At 59.1% G+C, this 14,456-nt stretch overlaps 1 protein-coding gene across 2 annotated transcripts; it reads right to left on the bottom strand.

Moving 5' to 3' along the window:
* Positions 1-539: 539 nt before the first annotated feature.
* On the bottom strand, positions 540-14,069 carry FBXW5 (F-box and WD repeat domain containing 5). Of its 2 annotated transcripts, XM_068413763.1 has the most exons (10): positions 14,017-14,069; positions 13,641-13,854; positions 10,507-10,664; positions 9,687-9,861; positions 8,711-8,859; positions 6,821-6,921; positions 6,435-6,733; positions 3,851-3,998; positions 3,014-3,226; positions 540-2,539 (listed from the first exon to the last, which is right to left on the bottom strand). In XM_068413763.1, exons 2-10 carry the CDS (start codon positions 13,831-13,833, stop codon positions 2,293-2,295), a joined length of 1,683 nt encoding a protein of 560 aa, XP_068269864.1. In that variant the 5' UTR covers positions 13,834-13,854; positions 14,017-14,069; the 3' UTR covers positions 540-2,292. The 2 variants fall into 2 exon arrangements, with proteins under 2 accessions (XP_068269864.1, XP_068269863.1); XM_068413762.1 differs by having other exon boundaries at positions 6,435-6,921.
* Between the last annotated feature and the right edge of the window lie 387 nt (positions 14,070-14,456).

The following is a 14,456-nucleotide window of genomic DNA, read 5'->3' as shown; positions in this document are numbered from 1 at the left end:
CGGGGCTGGAGCACTGCATGGGGTGGAAGAGGAGCAGGATCACCTTGGGGCAGGGGGTTAGTGCTGTGCTGGGAGCTTTCCCCAGCTCCTGTGGCTTCCAAGCACAGGGGGCCAGAGCAGGCAGGGAAGGAGCTGCTGGGAGGGGACCCAGCCCTGCTGCTGGAGCTTCACATGTCCATGGGGCCACAGGGCTGTTGGGACAAGGCGCAGCAGTAGGACACAGAAGCCCAGATGCTCCAGCCCTGGACTGTGCTGGAGCCTGTGGCACTTGGCCAGGGCAGAGAAGAGCTTTCCTGGGGCTGCCAGGAATGGCTGCTCCCCTTTCCAGGGCTGTCCTGTCCTCCTCCATGAGGGCGAAGGAGATTTGGAGGATTCTCTCTCTCTCCTCCCCTGTTGTTTCCCAGCTCGCTGCCTGCCCTCTCCAGCCCAGGGCCGGTACCTACACCTTGGGCAGCTGCTCCGGCACGGCCCTGTGACACCCTGGGCCTCAGCTCTGCTCTGAGTACTGTTCTAGCAAAGCCAAACTCACGTTGCAGAGCTGCTTTAGCAGAATATTTATTTAATGCCGTAGTGAAGAGCAAAACTCGGTACAAACAGATCCCCTCCGTGCCTTGCTCGCTCCTACCCCGAGCCAAGGGAGAGCAGATTTCACCATCTTGGGGGAGGAGGGAGGAAGGGAGAGGCTGTTTGTGGTGTGGCTGGACAGAGCTGGACGGGGATCCTGTGCACACACACAAAGGACTCCCTTGTTTTGGGAAGTCCTGTGATGGCAGAAAACCTGAGTACAGGGGGTTTGGGTAAAGCCACGGGCACTGGCTGGGGCACAGAATGCGGGTCCGACCCTCCTGCCAAGGGCTGCAGGAGCTGTTGAAGCCATCAGTGCATTTCAAGGCAGTAGCCGCTGCCTCCATTAAGTCTATTTACAACCCCAGGCTGTGAGTGGCACCGACAACTGCCCCCAGAGCTCCCAGGGGAGCCCCGAAACGCCTCCCTCAGCCCCTGCCTGGGACGCGGCTCCCTTCCAGACACAGCCCAGCTCCCAGGAGCAACCACAGCGCCTGGGGACACTGCCGGCCCCAGCCATCTGGGCCAAGGCAAGAGTAGGAGCTTAATCTTAGACTCTGACATTTGGGTACCTGCTGGAGGGAGAAACGCTTCAGGGGCAGGTACAGAGCAAACACCATCGCGTTCGTCATCGCGTCAAGTGAGCCAGCGCCGCCCTCGGAGGGGTCCCCGGGAGGAGCTGATCCCCGAACCCCCAGCGGGGTGGGAGGAAGCTTATTCAACTGTCACTTCAGGCAGAGGAAGGCTGCGCTCAGCTGCTCACCTGGGGGGGAACACCTGCAGCCACCCCCGGCTGCCTCCACCTGCTCAGGGAGAACATACCAAGAGAACCTGAAGAGCCACCAGTTGAGTAGCGTGGGCGGGAGGTGGCCACGGGAGCCACCAGCCGTCCTCACGGCTGCCCCCGTGGAAGGGACAGCAGATCCCCGCGCACAAACACATCACCAATGCCACAGCTCATTAAGTGCTGCTTAGCAGAGGGAGACAAGGGCAAAGCCAGCACCACGTCACCACCAGCCCTCCCCACCCTCAAGTTTGGAAACGGGTGATACCAACACGTAGCTGCTAACAGAAGGCATCAACAGGGCACTGGCTGCGTCCCTGGGGGCCACCCAAAACGCCACCCAGGACCCCTCAGCCCTGCCTTCCCCCCTGCCCTCCAGTCCCTGCTGCCCTCCGGGGCCGAGATGCCACGTGGGAGGAGGCACTGGGCACACCCAGCAGCCAGACGAGTTGCCCGTGGAGGTTTGGGATGAACAAACATTAATAAAACTACTCTATTCACAGAGTCCTGCAGTAAGGCAGCACCGCGCCGCACCGCGGCGGCTGCCCAGTGCTCTGCAGCCGGTAGCTCTTGGCGAGGTCAGCCACGTCCCGGCTCACACCGTACAGACGCTGGAGACGTGGCCCCAGTCTGTTCTCCGAGACCGAAGCTCACCCAGAGCGAGCTGTGACCAAGCAGCAGCGTTCGTGAGAAGCTGTGGGGAGCCCACCCTGCAGTGACCAGCTCGGGCTGCTGCCCGCCGGGCCCAGGAACGGGCCCTCGGCTCTTACGTTCTGTCTTTGAAGCAGATGCTCCGAGGAGGAAGCAATTCCCGCGGCCAGGATCCCTCCTGACGCAGCGGATGGGATTCGTGTGCCCAGAGCTATTGTGCAGGGCTCAAAGCTCTGCAAGCTCCAGAGGAGGTGGCTGCAGTGAGGAAGCTGCAGGAGCAGGTGTACCCGGGTTCAACTTTTCTGGTTCATGAGCCACGAGAAGAGCAGTTTCCTGGGCCTGGGCTTCCTGGCCTGCCGGACACGCACGGTGCGAGGGGAACGCCAGACCTTGATGGTGGTGTCATCGCTGGCTGTCAGCAGCAGCTCCTGCTCCACCGGGCTGAACGCCACCGAATTGACCACGTTGTCGTGCTGCAGTTTGGCCAGGCAGATGTTGTAGTGCCGGTCCCAGATGTAGCCGTGGCGATCCTCTGCCCCGCTGCGGTGGACAAGACACCGGTAAGGCCATCGCCCCAGCAGCCCCGATAACCTGCTGCTCCCCACCCGCTTCCTGCCCCGCAGATGGAGGCAGATGGTGCTCCAACCTGCAGCCTTGTCACCCAGGAGCTTCAGCCCGGGCCGGCCAGCTCCCTCTGGGTGCCAGCGGCTGTTTGAAGAGCCCCTTTAACTCCCCTGCAGCCCCGGAGAAGGGCATTTGCCACCTGCTGCCAAACATGCCACAGCCCCAAATTTTTCCCCCTTTCCTCACCTATTTCGCAGCAGGAACAGCCTTTATCAGCACCCCCCGATTCAGCCCCTCTGCTCTTTACCAACCCTTTCCTGCACCGCTCACACCACACAGGAGTTGGCAGCGCGTGGCCCAGCCCTGCTTGCACAAGCCACCCCGCAGTGCCGGCCCCGAGGCCCTCCCGGCTGCGGGGTTAGGATCCTGCCAGCCCCCATCACCACACACCTTGCTACGAAGTCCCTGCTGACATCCAGGAAGATGAAGAAGCACTCCTCGTTGGGCGTGTAGGCGCGGTGGGCGCGGAGGGCTCTTTTCACCTCCTTCATCGTCTTCAGGTCGAACACGTGCAGGTCGATCTCCTCGGCGATGGGGGGCGGCTGCATGGGGTCGGAGATGACGCAGTCCCGCGGCCAGGCACGGCTGTTCACGTACAGGTACCTTGGGGAGAGGAGCAGAGGGGTTACCCTGCACCTCGCCGCACGCAACCAGGCTCGCGGAGCTCCAGCTGCACGTGCACAGCGCAGGTCAGGCAGGGCGGGGACCGAGGAGTTTGGTCCTTAACAAACCTGCAGCTCTGCTCACTAAAATCCAGGCTGAAATATGTTGCTGAACCACTTTCTGCCCCATGTGGAAAGGAAAGGGCCACCGCAATTGGGTTGGTGGGCCCTTGGGGCGAGGTCAAGCCTCTTTAATCCCGTTAAAACCATCTTTAAGGACAGTAGTGTATTGATCTACCTCGGGAACAAGACCTGCTGCTGGGAGCAGCTCCTTCGCTCTGATGTGGCTCCTTGCCTGACCCTATCCTGAACCAGGCTCAGCAGCGCAGAGGGAGGAAAGCATTCCTGCCGAGGTCTGGGGAGATGCTCAGACCGTACAAACGCCATCAGCACTAGGACATAAACGGCACATGAAGGAGCAGAGTGGCCTGCACAGGCGGGCATCATCCACTGCACAGGCTGCGTCATCCACTGCAGCCATTTCTGCTCCTGTTCACCCCCCAAAGCAGCCATCACCCACCCCCTGCAGCACCTGAAGCCAGCACTGCCGCCCCGCCACGCTCACCTGTGGTCAGGAGACAGGCCCATGCCGATGATGTGCCCGTGGATGTCGATGACGTGATCCAGCGAGTCGAAGAACTCATCCGAGCGCCTCTCCTCCCCGAGCACCGGCCCGGCAGTCGTCATCTGATGGGGCAGGATCCTTTTAATCCCTTGGGGACAGAAAGTGGAATCAGGTGGTTCTGCCACTGCTGCCAGCAGACAGTGGGGCTGGTGGAAGTTCCCAGGCTTCCCTTCGCACTGCCAACACGGCTGGTGCAGCCACCCCTCGCTCCCAGCCCAGCCCCAGGCCCCCCAGCCCACTCGGAAGCACGAGGAAGCTGTGCTGGCCTGGGAGACACTCTCATTGCAGAAAGGTTTTTCTCCTAAATGAATCCCTGGGCTTGGCTTGGGACAGAGGTCCCAAACACAAACCATCCACAACAGCTTCCTGAAGGACTCCCGTGAGCCTCAGCAGCTCTTGGGCACACATGGGCTTAATCCTCAGTGGGCCCAAGAGGAGCTGGAAGATAACCCATCCCATTGCCTCTCCGAGGGAATCGCTGCCCAACACCCTGGATTTTAACCCTCTCCCAGAGACCCCCAAGGCAGGGTGACACCAGACTGCACCTCAAGTCACAACATCACCGTGGCTGAACCCGGGCAGCGCAGGACCTTCGCTCTTGCACCCAGCTGGCATCGCTCGCCAGCATCCTTTGCCTCACTTCTGCAGCACTAAGCTCTCAGCTCCATGGCTCCCGCACGCACAAGCCAGCGGAACAGGCGGCTTTGCCCATGACTCAAACCCCACCACCAGCCCAAGGGAGACAGGAGCTCAAAGGAAACGCCTGCAGAAGCGCTGGCGTGCCGCAGATCAGGCAAGACAGCGCCGATGCCCAGCAGCCGGGAGCGTGGCTCCCACCAGCAGCTCCAGCCCAGCAGCCTGGCAAGGGACGAGCACAACAGGGAGCTCTTTCAAGCCCCAGCTCCTCAGGGGCAGGCAGCAGATGCACACAGGGTGGTTCGACACACAAACCGACCGGCAAACATAACATTTTGCGGTGACTCATGGCTGGGAGAGGAGCCGAGTCAGGGCTCGTCCCTCCGAACAGCCAGTCTGTGCCGCGGGCGCTGGCTGCCAGCCAGGGAGTCACCGGAGTTCAAAGGCACCAAAACCCACGGCCCTGGGAGGCTGCGCTGGACGTCGGTGGAGCCCAAAGGCAGGTGCTGCCTCTGTGCTACGCTCTGCCTTCACGCCATGCAGGCCCCAGCCTGTGAGGCAGCGTTCATGGATCACGACGCGGCGTTCACGGCTCACGACGCGGCGCTGCTCACAGGGCCGAGCCGGGGCAGACCATCCGCCCTGCGTCCAGAGGCATCTGTCCACCCGTCTGTCCGTACACCCACGGACAAGAGCACAGAGCAGAGCTACACTCAGTCCAGGTCACATTCCTCACTTAGGTGGGCAAAGAGCAAGTGACTCTTCTCCCAGTTGCCTACAGCTTTGGGAACTGCCTTTCCTTGCCTTACTGGGCTGTACTGGTGCAGGACCAGGTAACAGGAAGGTTAGAAGAGCCTGCAGCGGGGAAGCGAAGCTGTAATTGGGCAAGCAGCAAAAGGAACTGAAACCATCTGGCTTTACAGAAGAGTCTCCTTGCCTGGAAGCAGCTCTCCTTCCCTCCCCACATTCCCACTGATCCATCTGGTCCTTTACTGCTGAACTTCCCTGCCAGCCTGAAGGGCTTTTGCAGCAGCAGCCAGACTACCTGCTTCTGCTCCTCACTGCACTGATTTCCTGTAAATTCAGACCCTGCTAGTCCCAGTGCCTCAACAATATGAGCAAGGGAAGTTCTCACCCAGAGGAAGGTCACCAGCAGCACCATTGCCTGGCTTGTGCTGCAACGACAGTCCCCTGCACGCCGCTGAGCAAGGAGGCTGAGCGCCAGCAAGCTGCCTGGCATCAGCTTGCCACGGAAGCCCCCGCTGAAGCAGTCAGTAACCCACCGTGAAGCCTCTTCAGTACCAAACCAGGGGTGCCCCACTGGCTGGCTGAGGCTGAAGGGCCTTGTGGCGCAGGGCGACCGCACACCGGGCAGTGGGAGCCCACCAAGGCACCCGGGCAGGCAGGGCTCAGCCTCCCCAGAGCTGCGCAAGCAACACGCAGGTGAACTCCGAGATGCTCAAACTAGTCTTGCCCTGATGCCCTCCCTAGTGCCCCAAGACAAGAGCACTGAGGCCCTTCCACGTGCCTCTGTCAGGGCAATCGCTGCCCTTCACATCCTTGCATGCAACTCATGGCTCATGTCCGTAAGTCAGGGGTTCCTTCTTGATCTTCTGCTCGGCCCTCGCCACAACTTTCTTGTTTGGCCACGTGTCAAGCCTGGTAGCAACAAATAACCCACAGGCAAGCGCGTGCTGGGTGGAACCCCCTTCAGTGACTGGGGGCATCTTATAACCCTCCCATAGCGAGAATCCAGCAGCCAAACTGCAACTCACCCACCACAAACAGGCAGCAAATAAACCAGGTCTTTTCCAGATTCAAATCCAGAGCGTAGCTGCAGCCCACACCCCCAGGGAGGCTGCGTGCCCTGGGCTCACCACAGCCTTACCTATCTGGTGCGGGGAGTAGGTGAGGCATCCCGTGGTGAAGATTAAGTATTTTGTCTTGCTGTTGCTGTCCGTGGAGAGCAGGTTCAGCTCGGGCGGTTTAGTTCTGTTGCGTACGAACAGCTCAGCCACCTTCGTCTCCAGCTCCGTCTCGGTCATGGCAGGCCTCACGCGGCCCTCCATGATATCATCAAAGAACTGCTGCAGCCCATCCTCCGCTGTCACACCCCCGTCATCCAGCAATTCCTGTACTGCTGGCTCCGGAGTCTGCTTGGGCTTGGCCTCCTCTTCCTCGCTGTCACTGCCAAGATCAAAGACTGGGCAGGTGGAGGTGGAGGAAGCAGCTAGCTGCTCCTCGTAGTCCAGGAGCAGGTCTGGGGAATCGTACCGGCTGCAGTCAGCCACCATCACGGTCCGGATAGTGCTGGCATTCAGGTTCTGGATTTTGAACAGTCTCTTCACTACATTCACGTTCTCGGACTCTATGCCCTGCAAGCAGAAAGGAGAAGTGAGCAGGAACCACCTCATGTCACTCCTACAGTTCAAACCTGCCCAGACCTTGAGCTGGCACAGGGGACACCAGCCACGCACCGACCTCTCTTTGCACTGCGATACAGAGCACTGACCCCGAGAACTGGCCCAAGAGGCTGCCCAGCTTTGTCATGCTCCTCCCTGTCCTGGAGGCGGGCACACCGAGACAAAAAGCTCCTCCAGGCAGACAACAGCAGAGCTGGGAAACACAGAGGCCGGGCCAGCCTTGCTGCCACCCCCCTGCCTGAGGTCATCAGCTGGTGCTGCTCGACGCTTTACAAGAATTTCAGGATCAGGCCTCTGCAATAAACACAGGTGCAGCAGAGGCAGAGGACCTCCATGCTCCTGGAGTTCGCCTGTGCCCCTCAGCAGGACCAGCCTGGGTATCTGCTCCCAGAGACAAGCAGCACATCTGTTCCTGCCCAACTGCTCTGGCAGTCTGCGGCCGCGCTTCAACCCTGCCAAAGTGGGCAAGGTCTTTCCTCGCCTCTTGGAGATGGAAGAGTTAACGCTGTAGTGTCAGTGCAGCACAGAGGTGCGGTTATGGGAAGGGTCTCTGCTACCAGAGGGCTTCACCCAGGGCCAGCATCAATCGTTCATGTTAAAAACCACAAAATGCCAGGGCGTGAAGCTGTGACGTTGAGACAGAGGCAAAACACGGAAGATGAACACATCCAAGCAGCACAAGTGCCAGAGAATGAAAAAGCAGCAAACAAGCAGTCTAAGGCCAGCACACGCTGATCCCCAGGTCTCATCACAGCATCAGGGACAGCACTCAGCCCACAGAGATGTCAGCGAGGCCAGGCAGGGCTGAGCTCAGCCCCTCAGCTGCCTCAGGCTCCCGGGAACAACGCACTGAGCTGCCAAGTGGGAGAACAGACATTGCTCGGATATGTGCCAGACTGTTGTGTGCAGTTCTGGGCCCCTCACGACAAGAAAGACACTGAGGTGCTGGAGCGAGTCCAGAGAAGGGCAATGGGGCTGGTGAAGGGTCTGGAGCACAAGTGTGATGAGGAGCGGCTGAGGGACCTGGGGGTGTTTAGTCTGGAGAAAAGGAGGCTGAGGGGAGACCTTCTTGCTCTCTACAACTGCCTGAAAGGAGGGTGTAGCAAGGTGGGGGTCGGTCTCCCAGGTAACAAGTGACAGGACAAGAGGAAACGGCCTCAAGCTGTGCCAGGGGAGGTTTAGATTGGAGATCAGGGACAATTTCTTCATGGAAAGGGTTGTCAAGCACTGGCACAGGCTGCCCAGGGCAGTGGTGGAGTCCCCATCCCTGGAGGGATTTAAAAGCCATGTAGATGTGGTGCTGAGGGACATGGGTTAGTGGTGGGCTTGGCAGTGCTGAGTTAATGGTTGGGTTTGATGATCTTAAAAGTCCTTTCCAACCAAAACGATTCTGTGATTCTATCAAGGACCTCAGCAACCCCGCTGCAATTCAGCCGCTCTCCTGTTGAGCAATGAATGCTCTAGGGCACTGCAATCCAGTCCTCATCCCAGTTAACTGGGCAAGAGTTAATGGAATCTGAGGGTAGAGTTGAAATACTGCAATGGGTTCCACAACACCAAGTGTGGAGAAACCTCATGCAAGGCTTGCCTCCAGCTCAAGATCCTGAGGGCCAGTCAGAGGAGACAAACAGGGAGGACAGGGCCGCTCTTCCCTGCTCACACACGTCCTCTGCAGCTTTTCCTCCCCCAGGAGCCAGCAGGAAGCTGCACTGCCTGTGGAGCTGGAACAAAGGCACCTCACCTGGAAAGCGTTGTTCAGCCACAGCACAGAACAGGAGGTTATCCGCCCAATCCGATGCAGATTGCCAGATATCAGGTTGGTTTCATTCAGCCAGCAGCCAAACACATCGTAGGGTTTATTCCTCACCCTGGAAAGCAGCGTGAAGTTCTCTGGAAGGGTAGGGAAACACGAGAGTGAGGTGATGGCTGCCAGCAAGGGCTCTGGAGAAACCGTGGCAGAAGACATGGGAAGTGGATTCGAGTCTCCGCAGGAGAGGCACTGATGCAGCACCTCCACCACCAGCTGAGCTGACACTGCTCCACCACTGCCCAGCTCCAGTCGCTACTATGGAGACAGATTATTTCTCTCTTCTCCAGAGATGTGCGGGGAGAGCACGCACAAGGGAAACCAAAATAAAAGGGCAGCCAGCCTTTCTCTGAGCGTGGCCCAAAGCAGAAATTCCAAGGACAAGAACAAGTCAAACACGTACAGAACTTCTTCACTCCCGCCCCTGGGGCTCAGGGCCTTTCCGAGCAAGACAGCTGTAGCACAGAGATGGCGAGAGACAATGCAGTTGGGATACACGAGTTTCACAGAGCCGTGGCAGAAGAGGTGAAGCACACCTGGATGAACGTGCCTCAGGAAGCCACGTGAGACCTTAGGGTGGGACTAGCACCACTTGAGTCCGAAACAGTGGCTTCAAGACAAGAGGTAATGCAGATAACTTGTCTTGCCCAGACTGTCACTTAGGACAGAAGTTAAGTGAGAATAAATATATGCCACGCTGCCTTTGGGTGGTGAGATGGTGACCTGAGCAGAGCTAAGGCTATCCGGAAGGTTCACCCTATGAAACTGCGATTGGGACCCCTTTGCACAGATGGTGGAAGGCAGGACCAGCAGAGGTCAAGGCCACCGTACACCTGAAGAGGAAGGGAACCCAGCACCCACCACTTCACACCTCCCAGGAAGCCCCGGTGAAGGCGAGGGCGGTATTTACCCATGCTGATCACGGCAATCTCTCCTGACGAGGAATTGTGAGGCCCCACAAAGACACCTGACACCAGAAGGAGGGAGTCATCGGAGTTGAACTGGGAGAACTGCGTGTAGCTCCAGTTGTACGGTCTCATGTTGGAGCTGTGCTGCAGGGAGATGTCCAACTCATTGCTCCAGATCTACAGACAGACGGACACACAGTCAGGAAGCTGTTGAGAAGCCCAAGAGCAGTTCCACTTTATCTGTTGTGCCAGCACCCACCAGGACAAGATAAAAAAAAATATCAAAGACCCTATTTAACTGCCTCCCAGTCCCAGTCTGCCTGTCAATTCCCCTGACAGAAAATGGCCAACAGCTTTGGAGAGCGGCTACATGCAGGACTGCTTCTCCATCAGCCACGGAGAAGGTGTTCAGACAGTGAATGGGGCTGTCACGGCAGGATTTTTCAGCATGTGTAGAGATTTCACCCAAGACAACCACTCACACAAGACAACTTCTGCAGTGGATCATTATCTCCACAGTCTTTGTTAGAGACCCACAGCACAGCAGGACTGACGTGCACCTGGACAGCAACCAGAGCCAGGCAGGCACCTCTGCTGCCTTCACACAGGCTGGAGCTGGAATCCACAGCCCTCAAGGCTCCCTTTGCAGGAGTCATTAGTCCTGTGGCTTTGAGAACAACTCAGCATCTGCAGCAACCGGACCAAGTCCAGGGACACCTGGTCAAACCTCTCCTCTCCACAGACTTCCTAAAGGCTGCTCTCGCAGCGAAGCCCCCCGAAATCAAAGCTAGAAGGGGTGTGCAGGGGAGGCTGCCGCTTTACCTTGACGGTACAGTCTTTGGAGCACGATGCAAACAGACAGCCAGAGTGGGAGAAGCTGAGGTGCAAAACCTGGTCATTGTGCTCCTTCAGGGCCTGCACTTCCACGCAAGGGATGGTGTCGTAGAGCCTCTGGAACTCATCATACCAGGAGACAGCAGCTGTAACACATGAGCAGGGACACGGGACAGGAGAGTAAGTGGAGGGAAGTGACAGACCTGAGCTAAACGCGGCAGCCACAGAATCAGTGTTCCTGGGGCCCCCAACATCAGAAGGACACGGAGCTGTTGGAGCGAGTCCAGAGGAGGCCACAAAGATGCTCAGGGGGCTGGAGCCCCTCTGCTATGGAGGCAGGCTGAGAGAGCTGGGGCTGTTCAGCCTGGAGAAGAGAAGGCTCCGGGGAGACCTTCTAGCACCTTCCAGTGCCTGAAGGGGCTACAGGAAAGCTGGAGAGGGGCTTTTTACAAGGGCATGGAGTGACAGGATGAGAGGGGATGGGTTTAAACTGAAAGAGGGGAGATTTAGATGAGATATTAGGAAGAAATTCTTCCCTGTCAGGGTGGTCTTTAAGGTCCCTTCCAACCCAAACCAGTCTGTGATTCTATGAATAAAGCGCAGTCCTGACTGCCACTAGCAATGCCAGGAGCTCTGCTGGGGCCACCATCCCTACGACTTCAGCCGACTTAGCAGGGCTTAACATTTTTCTCAGTAGCTTCCCCACTCCCACACACACAAAAAATCTTTTCTTCCAGTAAACACACAACTCCGCACCACACCACCACCTCCTAAACCAGTACAGCCACTGCAAGAAACACGCAGGGCATAGCTGCTAGCGATCTAACAAAAGCCTTGCTCAGGATAAACCAGCTGTCAGAGCTGCAGACGTGCTCCAGCAAACAAATCTATCATGTGATGAGAGGGAAGTGGCTCCTCAGGGTACCAGGCTCTGCTCTGATTATCTTTATCTTGCCTAACATAGAATTAAGAAGGTTCCAGAAAGGGTATGAGACCAGGAAAAAACCATCGCCATGCAATAAGAGACTAGAGAAAACAAGAGAGAAGAACGGGAGCTGGACACAGTGCGCCAGGACAGAAGAGGAGCCCAGCAGAAGCAGAGCCTGGAGCACGCTCACAGAACTCACACTGATGGCCAATAAAGAGAAAAATACAGTGGATTTTTAACGAAGTGCCTGGTGAGGCAGCCTCCAGACTTCTTGCAGCAGCAAATCCCAAGGAAGCAAAGAGGATTAGACATGTCTATGGATAAGGGCCAGTTTCCCTAGTTACACTGAACAGGACTGAAGGTTTGTTTTTGGAACTCGCTGCAGCCCAAGAGGCACCTGGTCCTGCAGGCGGGGAGCAGCTTGCTGCCGGGACATCCCACCATTCCTCACCAGGCTGGGCACTTCATCCCCCTCCGAAGCTCCCTGTTCCGGCCCATCCGGCTGGGAAACAGTCTGGACAGATCCCACCTGGCCAAGCAATCCCAACATCTCCTCTTTCAAGACCCACTGGATACCATTCCCCAAACCACAGAGCTGCCCAGGGCAGGCAGGGCATTTCCCCAGCCTCCTGCTTCAGCCCCTTCCTGGGCCTGCCAGCCACCCTCTGCCCCCGCTGCCTCCTGGAGCTGCCTCCCAGCTCCCAAAGCGCAGCCTGGGAGGTGCCCGAATACATTGCTGAGTTACACCGACTGCTCAGTCCCTATTAGTGCTAAAGAACAGGGCTGGCAGCTTACTCACTCACGCCAGGAGGCTGGAAGTGAACGAGCCTGGTCAAAGAGCCTCAGAGAAAACCTAAAGATAACGTCCTCGACCCCACAGAGCAAACAGGGTCTGCACAAGTGAAATGACGCAGCCCGAGTTGTCCCATCCACATCTCATCTCTTCTCAGAGCCCTTTTGTACGGGTGTTCCCCACAGCAGGGACATGGGCTCCCCACTGCTTGATCCTCAACGTTTCTTCCCGTCCTTCTGTGGCAACTGCAACTCAAGATGAAGAAGCCAATTCCCTTGGCCGTGGCCACTGCTGGGAGCCTTGTGCACATCCTGGGGGTGGAGGATGGAGCTCAGCCCTCCCGGACCTCCACAGCACACTGGGTACGGGCTTTATGGCCTCCATGAGAGACCTGCTGTGGCAGCAAAAGCTCGTGTCACAGGTCCCCAAGGTCTGTCTCAGCTGGTGTGACAGTGTTGCGTGACCCTTCCAGACTGCACCAAAGTCCTTCCAGCACCTGACACTTGGCAGGGAACAGACCTGTGGTTGTACGACTGCCACCACCGAGACTACCTGGGGAAGGCCCTGCCAGGCTCAGTTGATGCCGACAGTTAATGGGTCATTTTCCTACTGCAAGCCGAGGCCAAGATCAAGTCCGACCTGCCCTCGCAACACGGGTCTGCTACTGCCTTAGCATTTGCCCACTGTACAATGAAATGGCTGCACACCCACCTCCCTCTCCAGACAGCAGGCACACGCGTTCTCCCTCCACAGCGCAGCTGCAGCTCCTGCCTACGTCTTATGGAAATAGTCTGATCAGCTAATGTGCACTTCCAGCTCTTCCTAGTTTGATGAGGAAGTGGCAGAGCCTGAAGCAGGGGCTTGCTGTGAGGTCCTGATCAGGAAAAGCCAGCAGTGATTATCAGGGAATCCAGCTGGGCTCTGATGCAGCAGCTCACAGTGACTCACTGCGTCTCCTCGGGATCTCCCTCAGCAGCAGCAGCGCCCAGACGAGCTGTGCTGTAGCTACCAGAGAGCACCTGCCCCGAGAGAGCTCAGAAACCGCCTTTCTGTGAAAGAACGGGAAAGTCGAAGCATTTTCAACCATCTGACACCCTTTTCTGAAGGGTTTGGCCAGTTCCAGAGCCCTTCACCTGCACATCACCACCCACGCCTGTAGCTGCGAACGTGATACAGTTCAGTGGCTCCATCCCCCTCGACACCAGAGGGTTGGCAGCACAGAGACAGGGTTTTCCCTTCTGGGCTCACGGCAGGGAGGTTTTGGGTGCCATCACCCGGAGAACAGCCTCCGAGGGACCATCAGAGGCCCCGGGGCTGAGCAGCCCCCCCGATCCGGCAGGTTCAGGCAGGCCGCCGGCCCCGCAGCAGCCCCGCCGGCCCCGTCCCCCCGCACCAGCGCACCTGGGTGCCGGGGCACCTCCCGGGAGACGCGGTAGTAGCGGTAGAAAAGCTCCTTCCAGAGGAACTCGTCGCGGGCCACGGCGTGCCACTGCTGGCACACCAGCCCCACCGAGAGCACGTCTACGTGGTCCAGGTAGAGGAAGATCTCGTAGAGGACGCTGTCGGGGAGGAGGGGGCCGCCGCCCGCCTCCATCGTGTCATTCTGCCGCCGCGCCTGGAAGGAAACGGGGGTGAGGCCCGGCACGGCCCGGCCACCTGCAGACCCGCACCAGGAGGCCCGCACCCGGGGGCACCCCCGCGCCGGCCTCCCCCGGCCCCGTGCCCGCCCCGGGGGGCCCACACCCCCCTCCGCCGCCCCCGGGCCGACCCCCGGCACCTCGGCGGCTCCGGCGGCTCCGCTGCCCCGCCTCCTTCCCGCAGCACTTCCGGCCTCCCCGCCCCGCACTTCCGGCTGTCACGGGCCGCTCTGGCCGCCGCTCTCGGTGGTTCCCCCCCACCCCTTCCAATCGCCGCGCCGCTTGCTGCCGCAGACCGGAGAGCTCGAGCCCAGAGCTCTCCCCGGCGTGCTAGGCGAACCTAGCCGAGCGCGGCACGCTCGCTCGCGATCGCCCCGCCCCTCCCGATCAGGCCCCGCCCAACCCAAACAGACCACGCCCCCATCGGGCCACGCCCCCCGCCAGGCCCCGCCCCCCGCCAGGCCCCGCTCACCCCCCGGGGGTCGGGCCCCCCGGGACCCCCCGCGCCGGTGACGGGACCCCCCCGCAGCCCCGGGATCGGGCCCCGCCGGCCCTGCCGAGCCCTGCCCGGCTCACAGGG

Source organism: Nyctibius grandis, chromosome 16 (assembly GCF_013368605.1).
Source record: "Nyctibius grandis isolate bNycGra1 chromosome 16, bNycGra1.pri, whole genome shotgun sequence".
In the NCBI taxonomy this organism is placed as follows: Eukaryota; Metazoa; Chordata; class Aves; order Nyctibiiformes; family Nyctibiidae; genus Nyctibius; species Nyctibius grandis.
This window is presented reverse-complemented; position numbering and strand designations above follow the sequence as displayed.

Coding starts and splice junctions, on each gene's coding strand:
- FBXW5 (XM_068413762.1), bottom strand. CDS start 13,833: ATGGAGGCGGGCGGCGGCCCCCTCCTCCCCGACAGCGTCCTCTACGAG. Junction 9,862..10,506: donor CCAAAGACTGTACCGTCAAG/GTAAAGCGGCAG, acceptor GTCTGTCTGTAG/ATCTGGAGCAATGAGTTGGA. Junction 3,227..3,850: donor GGCCTGTCTCCTGACCACAG/GTGAGCGTGGCG, acceptor CCTCTCCCCAAG/GTACCTGTACGTGAACAGCC.